Raw genomic sequence first — 12,111 nt, 5'->3', positions numbered from 1 at the left:
TGACAGAACTATTAGAATGTTTTGAAATGGTGGCTAAATTAGTGGACTTTTTTATTAATTCATGGGGTGTGATCGTCACTAACAAGGCAGGCATTTATTGCCCATTCTGAATTGCCCGTGAGAAGGTGATGATGAACTCATAGATGTTATTTATATGGCCTTCTAGAAGAGATTTGTTAATGTCCTACATAAGAAGATGTTAGCTAAAGATGGATTCATATTAGTGGAGAAAAAAAGTGTTGAAAAAAACTTAAGGGACTAAAATTCAGCAAGTCCACAGGAGCTGTATTCTTGGAGTTCTGAAAGAGGTAAGTAGCAGAGGTACTGGATGAGCTGCGTTTCCAAAATCCCCTAGGTTCTAGGATTATTGTACTTGATTGGAAGTTAGCAAACATAACACCTTTATTTGAGAAAGGAGCAAGAGTAAATGGGGATCCACAGGCCACTTATCATGATGACAGTTGTCAGGAAAATGCTGGAATCTATTATTGAGAAAGTCTTAACCATGCACATAGAAAAGTATGGTATGATCGGCCAAACTCAGTCTGGTTTTACAAAAAGGAAATCGTGTTTGACAATCTTGATTTTTTCTGAGGATGTAACTTGTAGGGCAGATAAAGGAGAACCAGTAAATGGGGTATACTTGGATTTCCAAAGGCATTCAATCAAATGCCAAAAGATTATACACTAGCTAAAAGCTCATAGAATTGTGGCCAATATATTGTGGATAGAGGACTGGTTAATGGATAGTAAGCTGAGAATAGGGAAAAACAAGCATTTTCAAGTGGCGTACAACAAGGAGCAGTGCCAGGCCTCAGCTATTTACAATCTGTGTTAATGATTTAGGCAAAGAGACAGACAGCAGCGTGTCTACAATAGAAAGCTAGATTGGAATGTAAGCTGAGAGGACAAAGAGACTGCAAAGAGATGTAGACAAGTTAATTGGACAAATGGAGTATAATGTGGGGAAGTATGAAGTTATTCACTCTGGTTATAAGAATAGAAAAGCAGAATTTTTTTTATAGACTAGTAACTTGTAAATGTTGTTCTCAGTGGAACTTGGGCATATTCAGCAGGAGCACGAAGTTAGCATGTAGGTCCAGCAAGCAATTAGGAAGGCAAATAGCATGGAGATTAGAGTACAGACATAAGGAAGACTTCGTACACTCGTACATGGCTTGGTAAGATTAGACAATGCGCAGCTTTGGTCTCCATATTTACTTGCATTGGAGGTGGTGTACTGTAGACTCACTAGATTGGTTCCTGAGATGAGAAGGTTGTCCTGAGATGCTGGGCTGAGTTAGCTGGACCTAAAAGTGAGAGGTGATCTCAGTGAAATTTACAAGATTCTGAAGAGGCTTGACAGGGTAGGTGCTGAGAAATTGTTTCCGCTGGTTGGAGTAATGTTTCAGGATTCAGGGCAGATCATGAAGATAGATTTCTTCAGTCAGAGCGTTGGGAATCTTTGGAATTCTCAGCCCCAGTGGACTATGGATGCTCCCTTGTTGGCTATCTTTAAGGCAGATCTTTGTCTCTCAGAGAATGAAGGGATATGGGCATCAGAGAGGAAATTGGAGTTCAACCACGATTGTATTAAATGGCAGAGCAGATTCGAGGTCTAGTATATAGTCTACACTGCTCCTGTATCTTATGTTATAGAGGGTAAGTAGGTCAGACCTGGTAAGGTCATTAGATTTTCATCCCCAAGGAACATTGGTAAATAATAGGTGTTTATGTTTAATTGAGGTAAACCCGCCAGATTTTTTTAAAAAATGGCAATTCAGAAGCTTTACAGTCACCAATATTCTGGATTTTTATTCACGATTTATTTAATTAACTGAATTTAGATTCCCAGCTACCATGGTGGGTTTACCTCATCCATATTTTGGGTGCGTTCACACTGTAAATACTGGAGATCTGAGCTGAAAATTTCTCCTCTCAGTCCTATCAAAATTCCCCATGCCTGGGCAGGTGATCATTGTTATGCAAGTAAGGCCTGACCGTCAAAATTAACCATTATTGCTTATTATTTTAGCTTGAACTATATTGTTCATTCACGTGCTGTGAACCTGTCCATGTGAGCTGCTTATCATAGTGAGTATGAATGAAGCCAGCCCAAAACAGAATTTTTTTTTAGTTGTGTGTAGCTATTGTTTAAGCAGTAACACTTAGCAAGCAGTGTTCTCACTGCACAAGTGCTGTCTTCCACAAGAGCAAGTGTGCATTATGCCTTCGATATTAAATGCCATTTCCATTATTAAATGCAACACCACCAACATCCTGTGAATTTCCATGACCAGTAACCTAACTGGAGCAGCCACTTCAATGCTGTAGCTCCAAGAGGAGGTCAGAAGCTGGATATTTTGTGGTGTGTAACTCACTTGACTTTTCACATATCAGGACTGTGAAGGAATACTCTCCACTTAACTGGATGAGTGCAGATCAGATACAGATGATATAGCTTTGGTGGAATGATTATTCAAAGATAAAATGACAATTGAAGGAAGTTACTTTGAACATGCAGTCACCCTTCAGAAATGGTGTCAGTTGCATGCTCTGCAGATCAATGTAGATAAAACCAAACAGCTACCTTTGTATAGCATTGGCCTGCCTGTGTGCGTAATGATCAACCAGTAGAGGTTCTAGAGCATTTCAAGTATCTGGGAACACATATAGACCATAAGGTAAGCTGTATATTAAGGGAGCTAGCCAGCACCTGTTTTTAATTCAGAAACTGAAGGGATTTGGAGTGAGTCATCATAGAACCCCTGCAGTGCAGAAAGAGGCCATTTGGCCCATCGGGTCTGCACCAACACTTCAACAGAGCATCCTATCCAGACCCTATCCTCATTACCCCACATATTTACCCTGCCAATCCCCCTAACCTACACAGCTTTGGACACTAAGAAGCAATTAACACTGCCACTTAACCTAACCCGCACATATTTGGACTGTGGGAGGAAACTGGAATATGCGTAAGAAACCCACGTAGACACGGTAAGAATGTGCAAATTCCACTCAGTCACCCAAGGATAGAATTAACACACATGAGGCAGCAGTGCTAACCATTGTGGCGCCAAGTTAAGATGCTTTAGAGTCTGGTAGAGAGCATCCTAACATTCAACATGGTAACCTAAGTGTGAAATGCAAAAGTAATCTGGCCAGAATTGTCAACACTGCAGGTAAAGTCATTGGCAGACAGCAGACACAGCTCGATAACATATTTAACAGCATAGTTAAGAGGAAAGTTCAGGTCATCATCAGTGATCCCTCTCACTGCTTCTATTCTCAATATGAAAGGCTCCATTCTGTCTGGCTAATGAACTGTAGGTGTATCTTCACCACACGGACTGCAGCAGTTCAAGAAGGCAGCTTACTACCACCTTCATAAGCGCAATTAGAGATAATAAATGCTGACTTGCCAACGATGCCCCGTTACCATGAATGAATAATGAAATAATCATTATTTGCCAGTGCCATGAATGAATAATTTTAAAAATGCTTGCATTAACAATTCCCAATCGTGCTTTTAATGTATATCTTATACCTTAATTTGTATCTTACAATTATAATATAATAGTCTATTAAAGTATTAGACTTAAATTTGCACTTCATATTTTTAACAGCTTAAATAAATGCATGAATTATTAGTTAATTTTATAGCTAATTTTGAAATAACTAAGACTATCGTTTATTTTAACTTCAGCATTTAGATCGGAAGCATTCTATGGAAGATATCCTGCCAATGTACCTTACAACTGCCCAGAGCAAAGCAGTGAGTGGAGTGCCTGTTCCAGGAGTTGTGGAATAGGAGTATCTACTCGGATTTCCAACAAGAATCACCTTTGTATTTTGGAATCACAAAGTCAGCTTTGTATAGTGAGACCATGCCAACAAAGCCAGCCAGAACAAGCTCATATGGTAATAATAATTATTTATCTTTTAGCTAGCAATTTATTCAGTAAATTGTTGTTGATGAAGCACACTATGATAAGATTAAGAAAGTAAACGATGCTTTGGTAGTTAAGTGTTTGAAGTATTGGTATATAACACTCTATGTAAACTGATTATATGTGGTGAATGAGAACCCTTCTACCAAAAGAAAGAGAACAGTAGAAAGCTGAGTATTCACAGCATAAGCAAAGGGTTCAGCCAAAAATATAAACAAGCGTTATTAGAAGCTAAGCATATGTGTTTGTGTGACAGTATGATTACAGTAAAAATAATGGGTTGGTTATCAGAACTCACCATCATTAAAGAACAAATCAGAAAGCAACTTTTGGGAGCTGTACATGGTTCAGTTAAACCTGAAAATCCGGATGTTGTCATCTCAATTGCTGTGCTCCTCCAGAAGCTGTGCTATAACAATTGTGCACTGCTATACATGGAAGGGGTATAAAGGGCGGAATTTTACCGGCACATCAGTCCGAGGTTCATACGATCCCGCCCGAGGCCAACTGAGAATGCTGTTCTCTGAGCCTCACCAACCCCCATTATAAGAACATAAGAACATAAGAAATAGGAGCAAGAGTAGGCCATCTAGCCCCTCGAGCCTGCCCCGCCATTCAGTAAGATCATGGCTGATCTGTCGTGGCTCAGTTCCACATTCCCGCCCTCTCCCCATAACCCTTAATCCCCTCGCTTATCAAAAACCCATCAACCCGCGTCTTAAAAATATTTAGTGAGGCAGCCTCCATCACTTCAACGGGCAGAGAATTCCAGAGATTCACCACCCTTTGAGTGAAGAAGTTCCTCTCAACTCTGTTCTAAACCGCCCCCCCCTTTATCTTGAGGCTGTGCCCCCTAGTCCTACTGTCCTTTCTGAGCGGGAAGAGTCTCTCCACCTCTATCCTATCCATCCCATTCATCATTTTATATGTCTCAATGAGATCTCCCCTCATTCTTCTAAACCCTAACGAGTACAAGCCTAGCTTATTCAGCCTCTCCTCATAGCTCAACCCCCTCAACTCCGGCATCAGCCTAGTAAACCTCCTCTGCACTCCCTCCAAGGCCAAAATATCCTTGCGTAAGTGCGGCGACCAAAACGGCACACAGTACTCCAGCTGCGGCCTCACCAGTGCCCTACACAGCTGCAGCAAGACCTCCCTACTTTTATATTCAATCCCCCTCGCTATGAAGGCCAGCATCCCATTCGCCTTCCTGACCACCTGCTGCACCTGCAGGCTGGGTTTTTGCGACTCATGCACAAGGACCCTGAGGTCCCTCTGCACCGTCGCCTGCTGCAGTTTTTTGCCACGTAAGTAATAGTCCTTCCTACCATTATTCCTACCAAAGTGGACAACCTCACACTTGCCAACATTAAATTCCATTTGCCAGTTCCTGGCCCATTCGCCTAGCCTATCTAGATCCTTCTGCAGACTCTCCACACCCTCCGCACAATTGCCATTCCACCAATCTTGGTGTCATCAGCAAATTTCGACACCATACACTCGGTTCCCTCCTCCAGATCATCTATATAAATGGTAAATAGCTGAGGCCCCAGCACCGAGCCCTGGGGCACTCTACTAGTCACCCACCCATCACAACCCACTCTCTCACAATGAGGTTCGTCAGGACAGCTGAGGCAGTGGTGCAGGAAGTCTGTGCACAGCAAGCTCCCTCAAACCAGCAACAGCAGGAGTGAGAGATTTGTGACCCGCCCGCAGCGCGGCCCTCCCTCGTGAGTATGCCAAGAAAAGTCAAGGCTTGTCCATGTAAGTCAAAGTGAATTTTTAATGGTGTGGTAGATTTTAATTGCTGTCAAAAAACCTCAGTGGTATTGAAAATTAACTTTAATAAGTGCAGTGTCTCAGTTTTCATTTCTGAACTATTGTTGGAGGTTTAAGATAATTGTTTAAAAATGTTTTCTTGATGTCTCTATTACCTCTCTCTCAACCCCATCTTTGTTTCTCTTGCTTTACTTGGCATTCTGCACTTGATTTGACATTGAGTTGATTGTTTTAACCGACCCTTAGAAACATAGAAACTAGGAGCAGGAGTAGGCCATTCAGCCCTTTGAGTTTGCTCTGCCATTCATTTCAATCATGGCTGATCATCAAATTCAATATCCTGATTCTTCCCTTCCCCCCACCATATCCCTTGATCTCTTTAGCCCCAAGAACTATATCTAACTTCTTCTTGAAATCAGACAACATTTTGACTTCAACTACTTTCTGTGGTAGTGAATTCCACACATTCACCACCCTCTGGGTGAAGAAATTTCTCCTCACCTCAGTCGGAAAGGTTTATCTCTTATCGTCAAACTACGGCCCCTAGTTTTGCACTCCCCCACCATTGGGAACATTCTTTCTGAATCTACCCTATGTAACCCTGTTGGAATGTTATAAGTTTATACGAGCGGGCGGCGCGGTAGCACAGTGGTTAGCACTGCTGCTTCATAGCTCCAGGGACCTGGGTTCGATTCCCGTCTTGGATCACTGTCTGTGTGGAGTTTGCACATTCTCCTCGTATCTGCATGAGTTTCCTCCAGGCGCTCCAGTTTCCTCCCACAGTCAAAAGGCGTGCCGGTTAGGTTGATAGGCCATGCTAAAATTGCCCCTTGGTGTCCTGAGATGTGTAGGTTAGAGGGGTTAGCGGGTAAATATTGTAGGGATATGGGGGTAGGGCCTGGGTGAGATTGTGGTCGGTGCAGACTCGATGGGCCTAATGGCCTCTTTCTGCACTGTAGGGTTTCTATGATTCTATAAGTTCCCCATTACTCTTCTAAACTCCAGTGAATATAATCCTAGTCTCTTCTCATATGACAGCCTGTCATCCCAATATTAAGCCTGGTAAACCTTCGCTGCTCTCCCTGTATAGCAAGAACAGCCTTCCTCAGTTACAGACATCAAAACTGCACACAGTACTCCAGGTGTGGCTTCACCAATGCCCTATACAATTGGAGTAAAACATTCCTATCCCTATACTCAAATTCTCTGGCTATGAAGGCCAACATACCATTTGCCTTCTTTGCTGCCTACTGTGCCTGCGCACTTACTTTCAGCGGCTGATGAACAAGGACATCAAGGTCTCGCTGAGTATCCGCCTCTCTCCACTTACACCCATTTGTGTAATAATCTGTCTTCCTATTATTGCTACCAAAGTGGATAACCTCACATTTATCCTTCCTGGTTAAGACTTTATAACTCTCAGAAAGATTCTCTAATCTGATTCATTAATGACGTACACCGGACCTAGGTCCCTTATTGAGGGCATGCACTTAACTATTTATATGGCAACTTTAATGTAATAAAGCACCCACGGCTATACTTTCCAGCAGTTCCTTCTCATGGCGAGAGCCCACCTTGGGTTTCCTGGCAGCAGGAGGTGCAAACACTGGGAAACCCCATTAACAAGCCAGCCAATGATGGGCCAGGGAGCCAGCGTTGAGGAGGGGGTACAGAAAATTGCCCCACCCAAGACCAATGAAATTAGGCAAGGCAGTTTTTGGGCAGAGGGCCATCTCGGTGTCAAGTATGAAACTAAGGTCGCAAACAGTTTAGTCTCAGATTGTTGTCAAGGGGAAGCATGGAGTCAATGAGCAATTTTGAACCCAAACTCTCTGGCACAAAATGACCAGCATGGGCACAGAATCCGGAAAGAATCCAGAAACGCAATTCTCTCCAGAAATCACATTTCCCGATTATCCCCACCCCTTGCTAGCGACAACACAAGGTTTCTGCCAATAGATTTAAAAACATTTCATATAATCCACATGATCCCTCCCCTCACTAATATTCATACCTCGCTGACGTGACACCACGCCAACAGGATTTACAACAGGTTTGGCCAAACGAGATACAGTCAAGGGGATCCCTCCAGGTGCTCAAGCGTAAGTATAGCAACCCCCCTCCGGGGTGGGGAGCATTGGGAAGACATGGCTGATCATTGCCCTGGAACTGCCCCTCGGCATAGGTTGGCACTGCCAGGACTGCTGGGGCTAGTGCCAAGTGTTTGGTCCTTGTAGGATCCCATGGAGATGGTGGTTCATTTATGTGTGCTGGTGGGAGAGAGGAGGCACTGAGGGGGGAGGTGGGGATGCCAATGATGATTGGGAAGGCATGGGGTGAGGAGGAGGTAGGGGTAGGGGTGCCCCTGATACTGCCATGGTAGAAGGGGAAGTTAACTTTGTGTTCTGATTGGGGCGTCCTTTAGAAATGGCCTTCCAATCTCAGTGGAGTAGGTGCCAGAGTGACAGTGTGAACCGCATCCATGCATCTTTTTTAAAGACTGAGAGGCTCAAAATCTGGAGAGGAAACTGGTCAGCGGAGCTGGAGAGCTTCACGCCGCTTTTCTGCCTGAGCCTGACACTTAGAGGAATTTCAGTCAAATTCTCTCCAACAGCGAGGGAGTTTGCATGAGAACCAAAGATTCATGTCTTTCTCATGTTTAATTGGAAGAAATTTCTGCTCTTCAGGCTGGACATCCAGTCTGCAGTCTGATAATTTAGCAACAGTGGAAAAGTCAAGAGATGTGGTGGTGAAGTGGAGTGATCAGTGTACATGTGAAAACTAATGCTGTGCTTTTGGATAATATCGCTGAGGAACAGTATGGGGAAGAGAAATAGGAGGAAAATAAGAGAGATCATTGGGGCACAACAGAAGGTTAGGGTGCGGGAGTGGGTAGCCATTGCAAGTGGCTGCAATTATTTAGATAACATCAAAACATCAGTGCAAAAGCCCATAGAAAATCTAAGTGTAATGAAAAGCTAGCACCTTTCATTTGCTGATGAATGCGAAATCCAAGTCCCCTGTATAGTAGTTGGATTGTATTTGTGAAGCTCTGCACTGTCTTGTTACAGTGTTCTGTTATTTGTGGAATTGTCTCAGTTAAAGACAATTATCATTATGCAGCTCTGAAATTGAGGACTTTTAAAAATTCCTTCCAGGGACATGGGTATCGCTGGCTGGCCAGTATTTATTGCCCATCCCTAGTTGCACTTGAACTGAGTGGCTTGCTAGGCCATTTCAGAGGGCAGCTGAGAGTCAGCCACATTGCTGTGGCTCTGGAGTCAAATGTAGGCCAGTCCAGGTAAGGACGGCAGATTTCCTTCCCTAAAGGACATTAGCGAACCAGTTGGGTTTTTCCGACAATTCTCAATGGTTTCACGGTCATCAGAAGATTGGGTTTTTCTGACAGTTCTCAATGGTTTCATGATTATCAGAAGATTCTTAATTCCAGATATTTTTTATTGAATTCAAATTCCACCATCTGCCATGGTGGGATTTGAACCCAGGACCCCAGAAACATTAGCTGAGTTTCTGGGTTAACAGTCTAGCGATAATACTGCTAGGCCATCGCCTCCCCGTGATTGGAGATGTCGCGCGTATTGGACAATATAAAGAGACCACAAGTGAGATGTAGTTTCAATCCAGATAGTTGCTTTTCATGTCTTATTTTTGTGTTCTGTTTATATCACACACGACATATGTCCTCTTTTCAGAGAAGGAAGATTTGCAGACCAACAACAAGGGCACCTCAACCAATTCACTTTGAATACAACAACTGCATAAGTGTTAAGTCTTATAGACCCAGGTACTGTGGTTCTTGCTCGGATGGACGCTGCTGCACTCCACATAGAACCAGAACAGAACTCGTGGAGTTCAACTGTAAGCATGGCAGGATTGTGAAACAGCAAATGATGTTCATCATCTCCTGTGCTTGTCATTATAACTGCTCGCATGCTTACAAATAAGCTGGAATCTTCTAACATGCTGCAACACTAAGGAACAGATTATTTCCATACAAGACTGTACAGCATTAAAAAAAATCACGCTACTGAAGATTTAAACGTGTCAACATAGATGGAAATAGTAGGTATACAACTGCTCCTGTTTAATATTCAGAGCACCTCTTTAAAATTGAGTTACCAGCACTGAGTAGCGTAATCTCATAGCATAAATATTCAAAGTGAACACTTTCCCTGACTACATATCAGCCACTAATTGCTTTGCAGAAATATTAAAATTCTGTTCCACAAGATACTGAAGCTATATTGCTCATTGCTGCTGTAATGCATGAAACATATATAAAACCTACGTGAACATCTTTGATGTTTAACTGACGACCTCGGTTAGACTAGCTGAGGATTCAAAGTCCCCACCCCAATATTCATTTGTTGGGCTATAAGCTCCCTCTACAGGATGTCACAGGGCTGCACTATTTGCACAATGTTGGAGTTTACAGGAACACTGCCCAGACCTTTCACCTAGCAGAATGTGAGTGTGAACACTCAGAAGCATCACAATACAAGAGACATCTAGCTACAGCATAATTGAAGATAGACTATTTATCTCAAATCAATCAATCATAGTACAATAAATTGTTATATGTTTAATTAAGAGTGAATGCTACTTGCATGACTGTATACCAGCAATCAAAATTGTAAGACTATTTTCTCAAACTTTCACCTTGAGAAATGTATTTTTTGTAAATTTCTGTATATATCAGTACACATTATCATCAATTACTTTTTTATAGTAATGAATTAAAAAGAGGTGTCACTGTTCACATGTACCTAACAAGTGGTAAGGAATGTTTTAACTATGTAAATAAAAGATGTGTACTCATTTATCTATCTTCATCATTTTATATGCACACTAATGCTCTGAATAACTCATTCTAATTATTCTTTACTTGCACAACTTTTAAATGAGGCTATTTATTTAGTTTTTCTTATCGCTCAAGAGCAAAAATCACACAATTCGCCCTTAATCCATGGCTTTACATAAGAACATAAGAAATAGGAGCAGGAGTAGGCCATCTAGCCCTTCGAGCCTGCCCCGCCATTCAATAAGATCATGGCTGATCTGTTGTGGCTCAGTTCCACTTTCCCGCCCTCTCCCCATAACCCTTAATCCCCTCTCTTATCAAGAACCCATCAACCCGCTTCTTAAAAATATTTAGCGAGGCAGCCTCCACCACTTCAATGGGCAGAGAATTCCAGAGATTCACCACCCTTTGAGTGAAGAAGTTCCTCCTCAACTCCGTTCTAAACCGCCTCCCCTTTATCTTGAGGCTGTGCCCCCTAGTCCTACTGTCTTTTTTGAGCGGGAAGAGTCTCTCCACCTCTATCCTATCCATCCCATTCATCATCTTATACATCTCAATGAGATCTCCCCTCATTCTTCTAAACTCTAGCGAGTACAAGCCTAGTTTATTCAGCTTTACATGAGTGCACAGCATTTTACACAGGCCCTATACTTGTAACCACATATTTACTCACTAATCCCACTAACCTACACATCTTGGGACAGTAGGGGGCAATTTAGCATGGCCAATCAACATAACCTGCACACCTTTGGATTGTGGGAGGAAACCGGAGCACTTGGAGGAAACCCATACAGACACGAGGCAAACATGCAAACTCAACGCAGTCATCCAAGGCCAGAATTAAACCCAGGTCCCGGGAGCTGTGAGATGCAGTGCTAACCACTGTGCTACTTATTCTTCTGCTTCATATGTTTATTTATTTTTCCCTTAAAAGGTTCGATGACTTTTCCCTCAATCACTCCCAATGACAAAGCATTTTTTAAAAAATGTGTTCTAACACGTATCGCACTCTGACTACAATTAAAATTGCCCTCTTCCTTCACATTTAATTTTTTTCAAACTCCATACATTTCTTATTAAGGATTCGTGGGGCGTAATTTCAGTTTTGATTTGTGCTGCAAAATCAGCAAACTATACCATCCATTATACACCCCACCTCACTTCCACTGAAGACAAAAGATGGTTAAATTGTTTACAGTGTGTAATGGGAAGTCAATTCAACATCACCCATTTCACACTATGAAGCAAAGTCAAAATTACATCCCTAATGTAGTTGCTGAGAATTCAAAGACAGGTCAATTACCAGGAAGGCATTTTGGCCCAGTCACTGGCAAATGAACAGCCTTCACCGCACTTAACACTTGTCCACTGAGATTTTGTAGGCTTTACAAAGTTAAACATAATTGCTATCTGGGTTGCTCTGCTTGTCGACAAGTCATGCTCTAACCTGATAGATTGGGCATTGAAATATACGAAGACATAAAGTTGAGAAACTTATGCAATGGATAGTCACTAAACTGGAGAAATGTATGGTTTGTCCATTTAAATGAGAGGCTTTTT

The 12,111-nt window shown here is 42.3% G+C and overlaps 1 protein-coding gene across 1 annotated transcript in view; it reads left to right on the top strand.

Moving 5' to 3' along the window:
- Positions 1–10,570, top strand: part of LOC145353662 (CCN family member 2-like) — a 32,725-nt gene extending 22,155 nt beyond the window's left edge. The window contains exons 4-5 of the mRNA XM_080204429.1: positions 3,707–3,921; positions 9,443–10,570. Of these exons, the coding sequence (XP_080060555.1) occupies positions 3,707–3,921; positions 9,443–9,694 (467 nt within the window). The 3' untranslated portion in view covers positions 9,695–10,570. The remainder of the gene's footprint in view (positions 1–3,706; positions 3,922–9,442) is intronic.
- Positions 10,571–12,111: the final 1,541 nt, after the last annotated feature.

The sequence above is a fragment of the Carcharhinus amblyrhynchos genome, chromosome 16, assembly GCF_965287045.1.
Source record: "Carcharhinus amblyrhynchos chromosome 16, sCarAmb.v2.hapA, whole genome shotgun sequence".
Taxonomy (NCBI): Eukaryota; Metazoa; Chordata; class Chondrichthyes; order Carcharhiniformes; family Carcharhinidae; genus Carcharhinus; species Carcharhinus amblyrhynchos.
The sequence above is the reverse complement of the archived record's forward strand: the minus strand, read 5'-3'. Positions and strand labels throughout refer to the sequence as shown.